At 52.3% G+C, this 16,868-nt stretch overlaps 1 protein-coding gene across 2 annotated transcripts in view; it reads left to right on the forward strand.

The window, feature by feature from the left end:
* USH1C (USH1 protein network component harmonin) overlaps positions 1-16,868 on the forward strand; it is a 45,659-nt gene that overhangs the window by 13,809 nt on the left and 14,982 nt on the right. Inside the window, exons 5-17 of one of the 2 annotated variants that reach the window (XM_032427209.1) lie at positions 616-724; positions 860-884; positions 1,092-1,149; positions 1,464-1,558; positions 3,281-3,365; positions 4,300-4,359; positions 4,531-4,587; positions 4,898-5,040; positions 6,104-6,169; positions 6,529-6,653; positions 10,906-10,955; positions 14,828-14,980; positions 16,558-16,674. In XM_032427209.1, coding sequence (XP_032283100.1) covers positions 616-724; positions 860-884; positions 1,092-1,149; positions 1,464-1,558; positions 3,281-3,365; positions 4,300-4,359; positions 4,531-4,587; positions 4,898-5,040; positions 6,104-6,169; positions 6,529-6,653; positions 10,906-10,955; positions 14,828-14,980; positions 16,558-16,674 — 1,143 coding nt within the window. Of the gene's footprint in view, positions 1-615; positions 725-859; positions 885-1,091; positions 1,150-1,463; positions 1,559-3,280; positions 3,366-4,299; positions 4,360-4,530; positions 4,588-4,897; positions 5,041-6,103; positions 6,170-6,528; positions 6,654-9,749; positions 9,824-10,905; positions 10,956-14,827; positions 14,981-16,557; positions 16,675-16,868 lie in introns of both variants that reach the window. The other variant, XM_032427208.1, reaches the window with a different exon arrangement.

The following is a 16,868-nucleotide window of genomic DNA, read 5'->3' on the forward strand; positions in this document are numbered from 1 at the left end:
TGGAATTCAGAGGTCAGGGCTGTGGCAGAGTTAAAATGTCCCCTGAGCGTCCATAGAGTGGAAAGAAAGAAATTGTGTGTGCGCCAGTGATGTGAACTTGAGTCAGGAACCGTGGAAGTTCCTCACCCTGACTCAGTTATGGTGTTTCGGTGATTAACAAGGACAGGAGAGCCTGCTCCTTGGGGCGGGGTGGGACAAAGGCCACGGGAGAGCTGCTTGAATCTAGGTGAAGGGTTGCCCTTTGCATGGGTTCCAGAACCTGGTGGTGACACAGTGGGGTAAAGGGGACACTGGAGTGAGGGGACAGAGTCCCAAGTTCTAGTCCCAGCTCTGCTACCCACTCTCTGTGGCTCTCATCTCCCATGTTGGATCCCCCATCTGCAAAATGGGCCAGAAAGCCTGCTTGGACGTGTCACTACCATGGGACCGCTCAGGCTGATGGAGAGTGGGTTGGTTATAACAAGGTACTAGGAAATATCCCAAGGTTTCTTCTGAGGGAAGGCATGGTCATCGTCCCTTTTCCTGGAGAGCACGCCCAGAGCATCTGGTGGCAAGCTTGTCCAGCTGCCGGATGCCCCCTCAACCTGGTGCTCATTCCCTCTGTCTGTGGCCAAGGTTGGGGATGAGATCGTCCGGATCAATGGATATTCCATCTCCTCCTGCACCCACGAGGAGGTCATCAATCTCATCCGCACCAAGAAGACTGTGTCCATCAAAGTGAGACGTGAGTGAGGCCAGAGGGCACGGGGCACTGATGGAGGGGTGGGCTAGGGTGGGGTAGGCAGTGGGGTCCCTAGCTCCTGGGGGAGGAAGGGAGGGCAGAGGAGCCGTCCTTAACCCCCATGCCTTTCTCCCACAGACATTGGCCTGATTCCTGTGAAGAGGTAAGCAGGACCCTTCTCTGCAGACAGGCTCTTTGCTGTGGGCTCAGGGTCCTGGGATCGGCTGTGGGGTCTGGCTTCAGCCAGGCCAGCCCTGCTCCCAGGCCAGTGGTAGCTGGAGGCTCCAGATGGGCAGATCGGGATTTGGAGCCTGGCTCCTCAGACATCTCTCTCTAATGACCCTGATTTTCTCCTTTCCCTTCCCCCCAGCTCTCCTGATGAACCCCTCAAATGGCAGTATGTGGACCAGTTTGTGTCAGAATCCGGGGTAAGGGCCAGGGCCACCTGTGATGCAGTCTGGATGGGGTTGTCTTCAAGGAGGGACAGCCCGTCCCAAAGGGAGGGCTTGCCCCAGAGATGTGCGTTCAGGGGCTTCTGACAGGCCCCCAGGGCATCCGGAATGTCTCTGAGGGTGGTGGGCCCTCAGCCAGGCCCAGCTGGTGCAGACAAACCCCCAAGGGACACAATGGTGAGCAGTCTTATGTGGGGACAGCAGTGCTTGCTCTAAAGGGCTTTATGAAGTCAAGAGGCCACTTGTATACATGTGGACACCGAGTGACCCGTATCCTATCCTTCCTCCAGGGAGGGCGGAGTAGCCTGGGCTTCCCTGGCAGTCGGGAAAACAAGGAGAAGAAGGTCTTCATCAGCCTGGTAGGATCCCGAGGCCTTGGCTGCAGGTGGGTGGCAGGCATGCCCTGAGGCTCGCTCCTGGCCAGTAGACCCCAGTAGACCCCTAACACCTCTCCCCTTTCTCCTTGCTGCTTCTGAGGAGATGACACTTCTCGGAGCCTGATTTCTTCCCTGAGCTTCACAACAGCCCTCTATGGCCAGAGGGACAGCTCCAACAGGCCCATTGTACAGATGAGGAAACTGAGGCCCAAAGGCAGAGCCATGTTCCTTCGGTGGGCCCTCAAGTCACTGCAAAAGGAACCTGTCCAGCCGGTCATCTCTGTTATAGTTCCCTTGTCATTTATTACCTTGTGGGCTTCCTGAAGTGGCAGCCAGGGAATTGCAAACAGGCATCGGGCCACATGGGGTGTTCTTATTAATAAGCACACAGGTGCTACAGTTATAGATCTAGGTTCCAACCCCTGCTCTGCCACCTATGAGCTCTAGAACCTCGGACTAGTCACTTAGCCACTCTGAGCCTAGTTTCCCCCCCTATAAATTGGGGATGAGAACACCCGCAAAACCAGTTGTTGTGAGGAGGGATGAAATGACAGAAGTAAAGGACCAGCTTAGTGCTTAGTAGGTAGTAAGCAGCTGCCAAACATTAGCTATTATTATGTAAGTTTTTCATATTATTTCCATTCATTTACATGTATTCAACACTTTTCTGCCAAGCATAAGTGATAAAAAAAAAAGTCCCTCCTTCCTAAGAGATTACACTCTAGAATGTAGTGAACGTGGAAGCCAGCCACTGAATAGTTACAGCAGAGACTGTAACAGATGGCAAGGACTCTGATGGAGTTATGTTCGGCTTGTTTCAGAGATGGCAGGTCGGTCTCCCGTCCTGTGCTATTTCTAATCAATTAGTGGTGGCTGCCTGGAGTACTGCAGTTGACCCTTGAATAATGCAGGGGTCAGGGGTGCTGACCCCTTGCAGCGTCCAAAATCCCTGCATAACTTTTGACTCCCCCCAAATTTAACTACTAATAGCCTACCGTTGCCCGGAAGCCCTACCGATAACATAGACAGTTGCTTCACACATATTTTGTGTTTTACATATTATATACTATATTCTTACAGTAAAGTAAGCTAGGGAAAAGAAACTGTTGTTAAGAAAATCATAAGGAAGAGAAGATACATTTACAGCACTGTATTTTAAGAAATCCACGTATAAGTGGACCCATGCAGTTCTAACCCAGGTTGTTCAAGGGTTGACTGTGCTTTGAAAAGAACTCTCAGGCTGTATCTAGGTTTGGTGGAAAAGAGTGCTGTGATCGATTAGTGATGCCTGCCACAGGTGTGGGAGGGGAAAATACAGTACAAATGCCCTCCTTGGTGGAGGTATCTTGGGAGCACTGAGGAGGGAGCAACTAGCTGAGGCTTGGGATAGAATAAAGAGTATGGTGAGAACCTTGTAGAAGAGATAGCATTTGAGTCTTAAGGAATGACTAGGAAAGTGCTAGGAAGAGAGAAGAAACAGCATGTGCCATATATCGGGTGAGGGATTGGGTATCGGGGAATGACAAATAGTTTTTTTGTGGCTGTTGCCACAGGGAAATGAGGCTGGACAGGTAACCAACAGAGCACCACAGGTAACTGAGCCTCGTGGGTGACCTGGATCCTGAGGGGCCAGAGCATGGGACACGCAGGTAGAGGGGATGGGACATTGAGAATGAACAATGCTGCAGAGATGAGCAGAGCCTCACCTGCTTTTCCCATCTCTTCCACAGCATTTCCAGTGGGCCCGTCCAGAAGCCCGGTATCTTTATCAGCCACGTGAAGCCTGGCTCCCTGTCTGCCGAGGTGGGGTTGGAGGTGAGCGACCCTGGGATGGCCCCAGTGGGGTGACAGGTCAGACGATGATCACATAGTGACAGAGGCATGGGCCTTCCTGCACAGGGCCTCTCTCAGCGGCCACTGGCTGATGATTCCTACCCACCCCCAAGGGAAAGCTCCACCTTTGACCTTTCCACAGTCTTCTTCAGCCCTGAGAGCCTTTGGTCCTGAGCTTGGGAATGTAGTAATAATAATTGACATTCACTGAGTGTTTACTGGGTAGGACATTATTCTAAGCTCTTTAAAATTTATAAAGACGCTGAGAATTAGGTACTGTCATTATCCTCATTTTACAGATGGAGAAACGGAGACCTGCAAAAAGTGTGTGATTTTTCCAAGATCATGTACCTAGGGTGATAGGGCTGGGACTCAAACCTAGGTGGTCTGGTGCTAGAGCCAGAACTCTTACTCTCTACTCTGGACAAGTTACTCCTGTTTCTGTGCTTCGGTTTCCTCTCCTATGAAATGGGGGCAATAGCCTTCCTGCTAGGGTCATTGTGTGGATTAAATGAATTCATACATACGCTTCACGCTGTGCCTGGCACACAGTAAGGGATCGACGAATGTTAGGTAGTATACAAATTATTATTATGGCTCAACACAGCCTCTGCTATATGAGAAACCCAAAGGCTCCTGTGTCTGCAAACTGGGTTTTAAAAGCAAATGTCATAAATTAAGCCAAAGGAATGAACCTCTAAGGGTATAATAGTTGACAGTTGATAGAAGAGATTTGAGGTAGAGGCACCCTGAGAGGATCCTAAGCTTTCTAACTGCTGTGTTCATCGGGAAGAGTTGAGGTGCAGCCACTTGAAGACTCAACGTCTGACCCTGGCCGTCAGGGGAAGCCCTTCCTGCGGATGAGTGGGTTTACAGATAGTGTAAACACGCTGATCCCTCTCCATTTCTCCACCAGACTGGGGACCAGATTGTCGAAGTCAACGGCATCGACTTCTCCAGCTTGGACCACAAGGAGGTGAGATGCGGGGTCTTCAGCTGCTGGCTGGTATCCTGTCTGCCCTTCACTTCTCTTGCGCCTCGCCCTGCCGCGGGGTCTGAGACCATCCGTGCTCTCTAGAGGCCTCGACTGCTCCGGTCTGTCAGGCTTCAGCCAACTGCCCGCTTGCCTCCCCCCCCCCCCCCCCAGGCCGTGCACGTGCTGAAGAGCAGCCGCAGCCTGACCATCTCCGTCGTAGCTGGGGCCGTAAGTCCAGGATGATGTGGTAGGGGGCCCCCGAACCCCTGACCTCCAGCCCCAGCCATTCAGACCCCCGCTGTCTGCCGCACACTCCTGGAAAAGGCCAGAGGGTCTCCATTCCTGAAGCTCTGACGGAGCGGAGGGAGAGCTCTCTGCCCAGCCAGGAAGGAGCTTGCCCAGAGACCACAGGCGCCACAGTGCCTGACGGGGGCCGTGGTGATAAGAAGACAGCCTGCATCTCGGTCCCCAGGGCTGTGCTAGTGGATGCCCAGGTTCCCCGGGAGGCTGAGCAAGGGGCCTCTTTTCGCTCCCCGAGGGCCGGGAGCTGTTCCTGACAGACCGGGAGCGGCTGGAGGAGGCACGGCAGCGGGAGCTCCAGCGGCAGGAGCTTCTCATGCAGAAGCGGCTGGCAGTGGAGTCCGACAAGATCCTCCAGGAGCAGCAGGAGATGGAGCGACAGTGAGTGGCATGTGGCCAGCCGGGCCTCCCCAGAGCCCCTCCCCCTCCCCCCGGGGTGTCCTGGGCCGGCTTCATCCTGCCCCCCCCCACCACCACCGAGGCCTGTCCTCAGATCACATAGGTTCAGTGGTGGTCGCTGCATCCACCCCTTCCCTCCAGACCGCCAAGCTCTTCCCTTGTAGCTGAGAAGAGCCCCTGACTTCCGAGACCCAGGAGTACGGAAAATGAGGATGCTGCTAGCAGTAGCTAACATTTGTTCAGCGTCGGTCATGTGGCTGACATCGTATCAGGGCCTTGTTTATGTTTTACTTAATCCCCACAATAGTTCAGGAGGATAGGTGGTCTTAACTCGTTTTACAGGTGAGGAGGCTGAGAGGTCTTAACTCAGAGAGGTTAAGCCACTTGTGAACCAAGTCACGTATGGCCAAGCTGGGATTCACACCTGTCCGTGGTAATAAGGCCCCCTCTTCCCGGGGTTGGTTGAGATGATGGACTGAGAAAATAAATGTAGTGAGCAATTCACACACAGGAAAAAAAAAAAAACCTACTGTCAAAGTCCAAAGCCAGATACATCCTAGGAATGTAAAAAGAAATTGGGAAAGGAAGGTGGATAGGATCTTTGCCTCTTCCCCATCACAAAATTAGCCTGGAGAACCAGCCCTGGTGGTACCTCTGCCCATTGCCTGGCCCTGACCAGCAGCCCTGACTACATGGGTCTGGGGCCCTCCTCCCGAAGGACCTCTCTCCAGCCAGGCCCTGCCTGTCCTCAGTCACTTCATCTAAGTGTTTGGAGGTGGACATACAGAGTGGGGCATGCGTTGATCTGCCTCCCATCCCTGGCAGCCCAGAATCTCTGCTCAGCAGTGCCAGACGAAACCACACCAGAGCCCAGCGCCCGGATTTTGTTGGACCTGCTTCCCCGGCATCCAAATCTGGTCCAGGCATCCTTGGAAGGGAGCCTGGAAGAAAGATTTTAAACCTTTTTCAAATTAGGAATTAGCTACAAGAAGAGTTAACTTCTCTCGCATGGACTCCAACATGCCAATCTGAATTTGTGTTTCAGAAGGAAAAAGGAAATTGCCCAGAAGGCAGCAGAGGAGAATGAAAGATACAGGAAGGAGATGGAACAGTGAGTGTCCGGGTCCACATGTCTGCACACACCTGTCTGTGTGGGGATTGTGGTGGGCCAGAGGCCACCTCCAGGCCCGCTTTGCCTGGCCCTCTTGTCCCCTGGTGGATCCTCCTTTATTTGTAGCCATTCCGTAGACCTAGGAAAGCCCATCGTGTTGCGGTAACTGGAAAACGGTCTTGTCATCCCCAGGCTGGCATTCCCACTCGCTGTAGAATACAAGTACCAGGGTCTGTGTTTTCTTCACCACAGCTAGAGCCGTGTGGCCTCTCCCCAGGCTGCGTAGGGTTTCCCAATAGGCAGATGGTGGGCCTGCATAAGTCCTGACCCCGATAACAGGCATGAGGATCTTATTTCAGGATTATAGAAGAGGAGGAGAAGTTTAAGAAGCAGTGGGAAGAAGACTGGGGCTCAAAGGAACAGCTGCTCTCACCTAAAACCATCACCGCCGAAGTGCACCCAGTACCCCTTCACAAGCCTAAGTGTACGTATCGTGCGCCGGGGGAGGGGGCTTCTTCCGGGGCAGGGGGTTTGGGGAGTCTGTAGACAGAGATGTTGGTCTTCCTCTACTCACCACCGCCTCCCCAGGTGAAGAGCCCGTGGCTCCCTGGGCTGCATTTTCTTCCTGGAGGGGCAGCCTTGTGCCAGGGTCCTGGGGTGGGTGGGATCTGTCTGCCCCCTTGTCCCCGGGGCCAGGCTCTCCCCCACGACACAGACTTGGGCAGGTGGACCTCTCCCCATGCCCTTGGGCTCTGATCAGGGAATGGAGAGCTGTGGCAAAAGCGAGCAGCTCCTGGGATCATCATCTCGGTTTGCTGGGTGTGGTGTCCACATCCTCCCTGGTTCTGAGTCAGAGCTGGGTGCAACGGCCGCCAGAAAGAGGGGAAGCGCTCATGTTGGCGAGGACTCTGGTGGTCCAAGGCTGATGGGTGACTTTGGGGAGAGCTTACCCGAGGCACCCCTGCCACCTGCATCCCTGTGTGTGCACTAGGGTCACAGCCCTTCAAGGATGGAGTCCGGGAGAGGACTGAGACCCCTCCGGGGCCCACACTGCGGCCATCCCCCTCAGCACCCTCCGCCCTTAGCACCTCCTTTCTTCACCTGTCCCGGGTTCTTACCTCCAGTTTCAGGGTGGGCCTCCACCACCTGCTCCCCTGTCAACCCAACTGCCCGGATGTCTCTTCGCGGGGCAGCTCACACCACCAGGGCAAAGTGGGGGCTCAAGCTCTGTGCTGCCCCAGTGGGCTGGTGGTAGGAAGCCAAGCAAGGTAGCTTGGGGGCCATAGCGACCACAAGTCCAGGATTCCGGATTGAGCCTTACCCTCACTTTATGTGACAAAGGGCCAGTTCTACTTCAGCTGATAGTGCTCAGCTGATCTGGGAACCTCTAGAGATGGGGTGAATCTACACCTAAGAACCAAGAATCCCCATCTCTGCTCTGTCGCAGCCATTCGGGATCTTGCGATGGGGTCTGGACAACTCTGGCCCCGAGCCCTAGAGGGACATCATCTTGCCAACACAGGCCACTTGGGTCAACGAAGAGGTTGGGCAGGGCATCTGGATGGTTCCATTTCACCCCTCCCTGGGTGTGGGACAGACATCTGCTAGCGCATTCCTTCCTGGCACTGGGGCAGGGTGCCATCTCCGGGTCTTCTCTGAAGGACAAAGCAAGCTCTCATCAGCCTCCATCCCCCCCCCCCCCCCCCCCCCCCCCCCGACATTTGGTATTAGCTGAGGATGTGCCCAGAGCTAAATTCCTGGTGAATAATCTGTGTTTTAGACAGGGAGCTAATTTGCTCTTATGAGTGAAACAGGAGCTTCAGAAGGAGAGAAATCGATTTTAATTGCTTCTTGTGAAAGTAATCCCAGTCAATTTAGTACCTTTCTAGAAATTGGGTCTTGGCTTCAGAGCAAACACACCCTCTCAGGAACTATAAAAAATAAAAACGCTTTCTCTAGCTAGCTCTTTATTTAGTGCTCTTAAACCAAATCAATCTTCTTGAATAAAAGGAGTAAGAACTCTCCCTTTGCTTGAAGATATAAATGTTTTCTAAGGGAATGTATGAAGCATGGGATTGATGTCCCAAGCCTGCCTGCCTGAGCCGGGGCAGCTCCATCCATCTCCACATGCACCGGCAACTTCATCTCGTTTGGAAGTAAGTCAGGAAATGCAGGAAGGCCTCCGAGCCAGCTCAGTTCCTGCCTCTCTCCCCATCCCTGGGAGGCTGGAACAGTCCCTGTTGTGCTGGGCCAGCAGGGACCAGGTCACCACCACCTCCTCCCTGGCCACTCTTCAGCTCGGGGGCCCAGGTAGCCAATAGGGTTTACCTGCCTTGGGGGTTTGTGCCTGTGAGGGGTGGACCACACATTTTTGAACAGACGAGAAAGAATGTGGGGCATCTCTTGCCTGGAAAAGGAAACCCCTCATCCTAAAGATGTGGGTGGCACTGGGGCGCCTGGGTGGCTCAGTTGGTTAAGATGTGGGTGGCACTTGCTGCTCCTCTCACCACCACCTGTCCCAGGGGCATGGCCTGCCTCCCCATTGACGACCCAGCAGAACTCCAACATTCTGCTGAGCCAGGACAGATTGTCAAGAGGCCCCCAGAAGAGCTTTCTTTAGCCCCAGCAGTGAGGGAGGGGGGTTATTAAGGATCCTAGAGCTGGAAGGAGCCTTGGGAGATGAAGAGGTTTTAAATAAGATATTTCTAGGTTTTTCTGTCCATCAAGGACCCAATCAATTAGCCTCCACCTCCAATAGACCCCATGGTTTAGAAGTTGAGGTTTTCCCTATCACACCATTAATTAGTCATTTGTTTTCCTATTGTTTTATTAAGTAGTCATCCTTGCTTGCAAGAAAGCATCAATGTTTCACTGTTGAGTAAACATAAACTGAGCCAAAAGCAAAGGAACTTAACTTACAGCCTTTTCATAGATGAATGGGCAAGTTCTTCTAATTAATATTTGAAATATTAATAAGCAGCTCACAGCAGACTCCTACACTCCCTTCCACAATCCTAGGGAGGCCAAAGTCCAGGTTGGAAGCCACGGGAATGGATGATTTGCTAGTCTCCACGTGCTGTCAAAATTCATGTGTTCCTTACCACATGTCTCCCCTTTACTCTTCGGGATCTCCTCACCTCCTCTGGATCCCCAACCTTGCCCACATAGCTCTGACATCCCCCAGGAACCCAGAGTTCCCAAGGCGGTAAGAAGCAGCCAGGAGGACCTGTTCTTCCATCGTAAGCCCTTGGCACCAAACATGTATAATACTCAGATATTCCCATCCTCTGTCCCTCACTTCCCAAGTGTCAACGGAATGCCCTGCAAAAGGTTTCTCACTTGACTGTCAGATCAGAGGCCCCTGTTTTACAGATAGGAAAACTAAAGCTACCGAGGTTGCGAACACTGCACGCACCATCCCAGAGTGACCTGGGTATCTGAACCCGTTTCCTGCCCCTTACCTCACCGTTCCCGTAGAGGAAGCTGGCCATAGGTCATTAGGCTCCTGGGAAGCACCTCTGGCCTCTTGGTCTCCCGAGCCCCGCTTGGTTCACCAGCTTCCTCCTCTTTTCCCGGGTAGCTGATCAGGGAGTGGAGCCTGAGCTTGAGCCAGCAGACGACCCGGATGGAGGCACGGAGGAGCAGGGAGAGCAGGTTTGCAGCCCCCGCTTTGTTCCCTAGCCTTGCTGCTCTGCTTGCCCTGCCCGCCGCCTCCTGCTAGCCCTGCAAGACACCCAGCTCTAAGCGGCCAGCACGTGGTGGGGACCACGGGAGGGTGCAAAGCTCCTGCAAGCCCAGCTTAGTCCAAGAACTGCACGCAAAACCTGAGGACGGGCCTGGTGACCGGGCTGAAACGTCCGCTGATGCACACTGAAACAACTGAACCGGTGTTTCGAATATTTAAGTACTGCCCGAGCCCAGGTTCTTCCTTCGCTGCTCTGGCCTCTCCCTCAGGACTCCCTAGATATCCCCGAGATCCAGCAAGTAAGTGGGTAGTGCTTGATCCCGCAGAAGGCTTTCAAGATCCTATTCTAGAACTCAGGCTGGTCAGGGTGGGTGATTATTTAAGGGATCACTGCTGGCCCAGGGAGCTTGAGGTTTGAGGTGTTTCCGTGTCATGCTGTGGCCTGGGGAAAGCAAGGGGCTGGTGCCCTGCTGATCTGGCGTTTCTGGGGGCGGCTCTGCCCGCTGCAGCCTGAGCTGCCTTTTCCAGAGCCGACCCTGGTCATTGCCTTCTCTCTCAACATCGACAGGGGAGCACGTGGGCTGCACACGAGACAAGGCAGTGTTGTTCTGGGTGACAGCAGTTCTAGGCAGAGCCCCAGGCTTGCTTTTGTCTCGAGCTGTTCCTTGGCTGGAGGGACTAGCTGTCAGTCAGGAGTGGCCCCGTTCTCTCTGAGCAGGGCTCTGCATTCGCAAACTGCAACAGAAAAGCTCATCCTCCCAGAAGGGCTGTCTCTGGTTTTCTGGCACTGACTTCTGAAGCCAGTGTCCCGGGGAGAAGCAGGTTGGCAGGGCCCTTCTCAGGCAAGCCTGGGGCCTGCTCTGTAACCCAGGTGAGGCCAGGTGAGTGGAGAGTCAGACCGAGGGTGCGATCCTCCTGTCGAGTCCTCCAGTGCTGTTGTTCGTCTCACAGACCGACGTGCTCCCTAAGGTCCCGACTCCGGGCTGCCGCCTGTGGACGCCCTGGCTGAGCGGAACTGCGGCTCATCTCCTTGTTCTCTGTGTTCTTATAGCCTTTGGGTGGTTTTATCGTTACGACGGCAAATTCCCGACCATCCGCAAGGTAGGATGCGAGGCTGAGTGCTATGCCATGTGCCACTGAGTTTGCTGTGGGTTTTGGCCTTTCCAAGCCTTGTTTCTTTTCCTGTGAACTCTAACCCGTGTGAGCTGACCTGTTCACTTGGAGGGCTGACCCTGTCCGCGCCTCCCTGTCAGGCTGACGTCAAAGGCCCGGGCTCTGTCACAGAAGCATTGTCGGGGGGAAAGGATTCGGGGGGCGAGACCCGCCCTGGTAGCATTCCGGCACCGTCTGGATCAGCATCAGCCCCAGGAGGCACAGGGCAGGGGCAGGGCCATGGCAGGAAGCTTCTACTTTGTTCCTCTGTCAACTAGAACCAGAGGCCAAGACCAGAAGCCACGGGCAGACAGTGGCGTATCAGGCTGGGTATACACGGCACTGGTTACAAGACCAGCCGTGCCAGACAGATACTGGCTGCCAGGCAGGGATTTGCTGCCTCGAGTTGAGACGAAGAGCCACACCAATCCCAACCCTCTCCTGGAATTATCTACATGTGCCAGGATAATGCATTTTTCTGGTCTCTGGGGCCTTGAATTTTCTCTCTAAATCTTATTACTGCATCTCCAGGCCCCTAAGACTCTCGTCCTTTTTCTTTCCAAATCACTTTGGCATTTGATTATGAAAACGCCGCTGTTAGTATCTGTAGATTGGATATTTGAAAGGACTTGGCATTTGGAAATCAGGCATTAGCATAAATCTGGGTGAACTCATTTAGGCGTTATCACTCGACCGGGTCTTTCTCAAGGGATGTCGGTTCCCCTGGAAACCACAGCAGTAGCAGCTGGGTGACCTTGATGATATGTAGCTTCTCCTTGCCTGTAAAATGGGAATACCTGATGTTCCGGAAACAGCTACCCCCTTCCTCCAACACAATACTGTTAAAATAATAGACGGCAATATTATTCCTGACAGAGGTTGATATCTTTACCTAGGAACACAAATCATGATTTATATGACACCGAATCAACTTAGGACAGAGCACCACGGGGATTCCTTTCCACACTGCCATGGTCTCAGAAAGGACCCAGTCTCAGAAGATGTCTTTTTCATCCTACAGCCTGACTCTGTGGCTTCGGATGTCTCATTGGGTTAGATCTCTAATTCTCCTCTATGCACTGTCTCTATTAGAACTCACCTAGAGAGGACAGCACGCACACATACCCGTGCGCACACACAAGATTTTACTGGAAAAAATAATTAAAAGGAGATGGATAGGTAAAATCTTTTCCAGGTACTAATAACCAGCCAAATGTCAGAGAACAAGCATCTCTTCCACACACACACCTCTCACAGGAAACAATGCCACTTGGAAATTGCTGTGGGTAAAGGAGACCCGTTTTCCTCTATTCATTAGTTCAGTATAACTGAATAGCTAGTATTTTTGTCTTCATTTCATTTCCAAAAGAGAGAAAGATTGCTTCCAGGTAGAAGCAAGAGCATATCCACCCCATCTGCCTTTCCTCTTGGCCCAGACCAAAAGGACTATTCGCCATGAATCTAAGTGACAGCTAAAAGGATAACAGAATCACATCCCTCGCGCTGGCTCTGAAAATCCATTGTCACTTTCTCTAGAGCCTGTGACACGCCTTGTGTCCCAGAAGCTAGAACACCAAGTCCCTAGGTAATACACGTGGCTATCTATAGCCATGATCGTCAATGCACAGAATTGCCCTTATTTGCAAAGGTAAAGATTCAATGTCTTATTCCTAACATGGCAGTAAGTCCCTCTGGGGCTCATGGTCCCCAGGCCTGTGGCCCCACCAAGTCTGCATCAGAGCCCGAAGGGTGCATGGTTCTGACTAAGCCTTTCACTAGAGATGCTTGAGTAAAACATGCAAACCAGCCCTACTTGGAGGAGCCCACTGTCCCACAGGGGAGATGGATTCACATGCAACTGAGTAACCTATATATTGGGCACTAGTATGAGGTCAGTAGACAATGCTATGGGACAATTTAACCTCCTGCATCAGTAAATAGGTGCTACTTTCTTAGAAATGGGACAGAAACTGTCACATCTGCCTGCCCCATCCATGAGCCCTGGCTCTAAAATCTTAGCACTGATAGTTTTGGTTGGTTTTTTTGGGGGGGGGCTTGTTTTTTTTAACCAACAGAATGGCCCTTCTTATCATGGTGGTCCTGTGAGAAGTCATGTCCTTATTCTAGCAAGCTATCATTAGGCAGAATGTTCTTGGCTCCCCTTGGGGGAATTGTCTGATCTATAATATGATGGCAGGGTTCATCTATCAACTCAGCCAAGAGTCCGATGAACATGGTACGCAAGGAACCAAGCAGGACTCTGAAGAAATGAGAATCATTTTCTCAAGTAGTTCATAGACTGCTCTGGGGGGTGGGCCTCTATCCCCAAGATAGGGGACCATCTCCAAAGCACATTATCTGTGCATGGAAGTAGGGGTTGTCTTTAGGAGGGGAGGCAGGATAACTCAGTCATAGGTCTATAACTACACCCCCAAGTCTTTCCAGCTGTGGACAAAGTTTTATGTCCAGTGCTGAGAAACTCAGTTCCTCATTCCTGCCCTTAGATGCTGGGATGATTCAGGAATTCTGAGAGAAGACCCCTTGTGGGGGTGGGGGTGAGCTCTGTGAACAGATTTCCTCCTCCCCACAGAAATACCCCAGAATGCTGACTCTCTCTGCTGTCCCCTCTCCTGAGTGCTAATTCTGTCCTTTGTGCTGTGTGTGATGGGGCTGATGCTCCCTCCTGCCATCCCCCCAGGTGTTAGCTCACCCGGGCACAGGAGAAAACTTGTAGGACCTGGAAGGCTCAGGTCCAGATCCTGGCACCACTACTGACTAGATGTTTGACACTCGGCAAGGGTTTTCACCTCTCTGAGCCCTGGCTCCTTCATCAAGAGAGTGAGGATAATACCTACATATGAGATAATCAGCATAATTCCCTTAGCACATAGGCAGTCCATAAACGTTAGTTTTCTTCCTTCCTGACTTCTTGGCTTCCTTGCAACCCCATGGGAGGAGCGACCAGGAAAGCAGGTCTTATGGGTCCAATTCCATCAGGAAAAATAAGGAGTCTGTTCGCTTTGCATCTCCTATCCCAAATCCTCTCGAACCTTGACAGTCGGTTTAAAGCAATGAGGCCATCCTCTTCCCCACCCTCATCTCCTAGTCCTGTAGTTTCTGGCTAATCCTCAGTTCAGGGCCCTAGTTCAGAGGGCCTCTACAGGATTAAATGGTCTGCAGCTTAAGCATCAGAGCAAAATCTGATGTCCCTGGCTCTGGGCTCCCAGGTCTGAGGCTGGCTCCCACCTCCTGCAGCTTAGGACAGAGGATCTCTGCAAATGAGGCTCGCCACCTCTCCCAGATTGTAGAATCTCCCAGGATGTCTCTCCGTTGCCTAAACACGAGACACCTTTCTTTCCAGATAATGGAGAAGGCATGTGCCTAGATACTAGAACCTAAATTCAATGTATTTTATTTATCCCATGCTTTCATGTTTATGAAGCTGTTTTGTAGATGTCATTTTATTGGCTCTGATGGCAAGCCCGTGGAGCAGGTATTTCTTCTGTTTTGGAGATAAGGTGAATCAAGCCCAGAGAGGTCAAAGAACTTAGCCAAGGTCACACAGCTGGCTGGGGAACGAGTAAGCCGGTTCTTCTGGCTGGCACAGGGCATGTGTCTCCCACTCCACAGTGGGTAGCAGCAGTTTGCCTGCCCTACACCTGAGGTCCAGTGCCCAGTGCAGAGGGGCAGAGTTGGGGGAGGGGCTCCGCACAGGGTCGTTTTCTGGTGCTGTCTGTGGACTGAATGCCGTTTGCTGTGCTGTGTCAGCGTCAACGCGACCTCATAACCCTTGTCATGTAAACACTGCCACATCTGCTCAGAAAGGAAAGGATAAGAAGAAAGCCAAGTATGACAGCCTGCAGGAGTTGAGAAAGAATAAGAAGGAACTAGAGTTTGAGCAAAAGCTTTACAAAGAGAAAGAGGAAATGCTGGAAAAGGAAAAACAACTGAAGATCAACCGGCTGGCCCAGGAGGTATGTGTCCTACCCAGAGGCCAGGTGAGCGTCTCAGGGCACAGCTTGGTTATTCCCCACCAAGCTCCCAGGGAACCAGCTGGAGTTGTTTTCCCCAAGTGGAGTCCAGGGATGGAGTGGGCCCTGCCCTTCTGCTCAGTCTAGAACGTGGGATCATCCCATCTGCCCAGGATCAAGGAGACTAGCCTCTGGCTTAGGTGTATGTTTGGAACAGAGACTAGACTCCTTGCTCAAGTGTGGGTCTGAGGCTAGCCTCTCTGCCCAGATTGTCACACTTAGGTTAACCCTTCACCCACCTGGCTAGAGGTTTGAGTCTGTCTCCTCATCCCAGGTTTGAGTCTGTCTCCTCCAGCCCCACCAGAGTATGAGTCCAAGGCTAGGTCTGTCCAGCCTAGGGGTGGCTATGAGGTCTCTCTCCCTATGTAGGGTAAGACCCTAAGGCTAACTCCTCTGCTTAGATTGTAGAACTGAAGTTAGTCTTCCATCCACTTATCATCAGGTCCGAGTCCGTTTGGCCCCTCTACCCAGGTTATGAGTCCAAGACCAGACTTCCCCAACCTGCCTTGGCTCTGAGAGTATGGGTCTGAGGCTAAAACCCCTTTGTGCACATGTGGTGTCTGAAGCTATTCCCCAATGAGTGTGAGGCTGCTTCCATCAACATAGGATGTATAGGGGCTCCTGGGTGGCTCAGTCGATTAAGCGCCTGCCTTCAGCTCGGATCATGATCCCAAGGTCCTGGGATCGAGCCCCGTGTTGGGCTCCTGCTCAGTGGGGACTCTGCTTCACCCTCTGCCCCTCCCCACTGTTTGTGCATGCTCACTCGCGCGCTCTCTCTCTCTCTCTCAAATAAAATTAAAAAAACAAAACAAAACATAGGATGTATCCGAGGCTAGACCTCTTCAACCTGGAAATGTATCTAAGGTTGTCCCTTTCAAGACATGACAAAAGCAATCATCCAGCACGAGTAATTCCTATTTCCTAGGTGAGTTGGGTGACCTTAACTCCCTAACTATTGGAGATGTTATTCGTTCTGCTTCTCTTTAATGCTTCCATGAATCAGAATGCCAAGCTGATTAGATTACAAAACCAGAGTAATCCTGGAAAATGTGAAGTGCATTAGGCCTGGCATTAGGAAAGAATAAGCTACAAAATTAAAAATAAAATCCAACTTGTACTTCTGAGGACAAGGCAGCCTAGAGGGAGAAAAAAAGAGCAGTTAAACTTTTGGAATGTGCTAGGAGCCTAAAAAAAAGGACCACTGGAAAATCACAAGAGCCTCAGTGTTCGTGGGGACCCTGGGAGCCTAATCCCGAGTAGTTCCACACAATGCACGAGCCCCTCCTCTGATTGGGCCTACAAGTGCCATTAGTCCACCTGATTTCCCAGCACCCTCTCCTTCTTAATTTCTGCCTCTCCTGGGGCCAGGTGGAATAAGCCGGGGTCTTTTCCTGGAGAGTGGACCCACCCAAAGGTACTTTCTAAAGAAGTGCTTCTCTGCTGCTGATCTGAGTGTGCCACCCCCGTGGGACTCAGTGTGCCCTTTGTCCTCTCCTTTTTGCACTGTCCTTGGGTCCTAGGTGTCCGAGACAGAGCGGGAAGACCTTGAGGAATCGGAAAAGATTCAGTATTGGGTGGAAAGGCTCTGTCAGACGCGCCTTGAGCAGATTTCCTCTGCTGATAATGAGATTTCAGAGGTAACAGAGACCTTCTTTCCACAGAGGCCCTCCTGCTGCCTTCAGAATGACCCACTCTGGGGACAGCGGGAGGCAAGATGGCCACCGGCAAGCCTCCGTGTCCAGGGCCGCCCCTACCAGCCCACTCTGCCTGGCTCTCTTGGGGAGGGGGACAGATCTGTATTTCTGGGCTTACCTCCAGAGTGACCACTAAG

This window comes from Phoca vitulina, unplaced genomic scaffold (assembly GCF_004348235.1).
Source record: "Phoca vitulina isolate PV1807 unplaced genomic scaffold, GSC_HSeal_1.0 scaffold36, whole genome shotgun sequence".
NCBI classification, from domain to species: domain Eukaryota; kingdom Metazoa; phylum Chordata; class Mammalia; order Carnivora; family Phocidae; genus Phoca; species Phoca vitulina.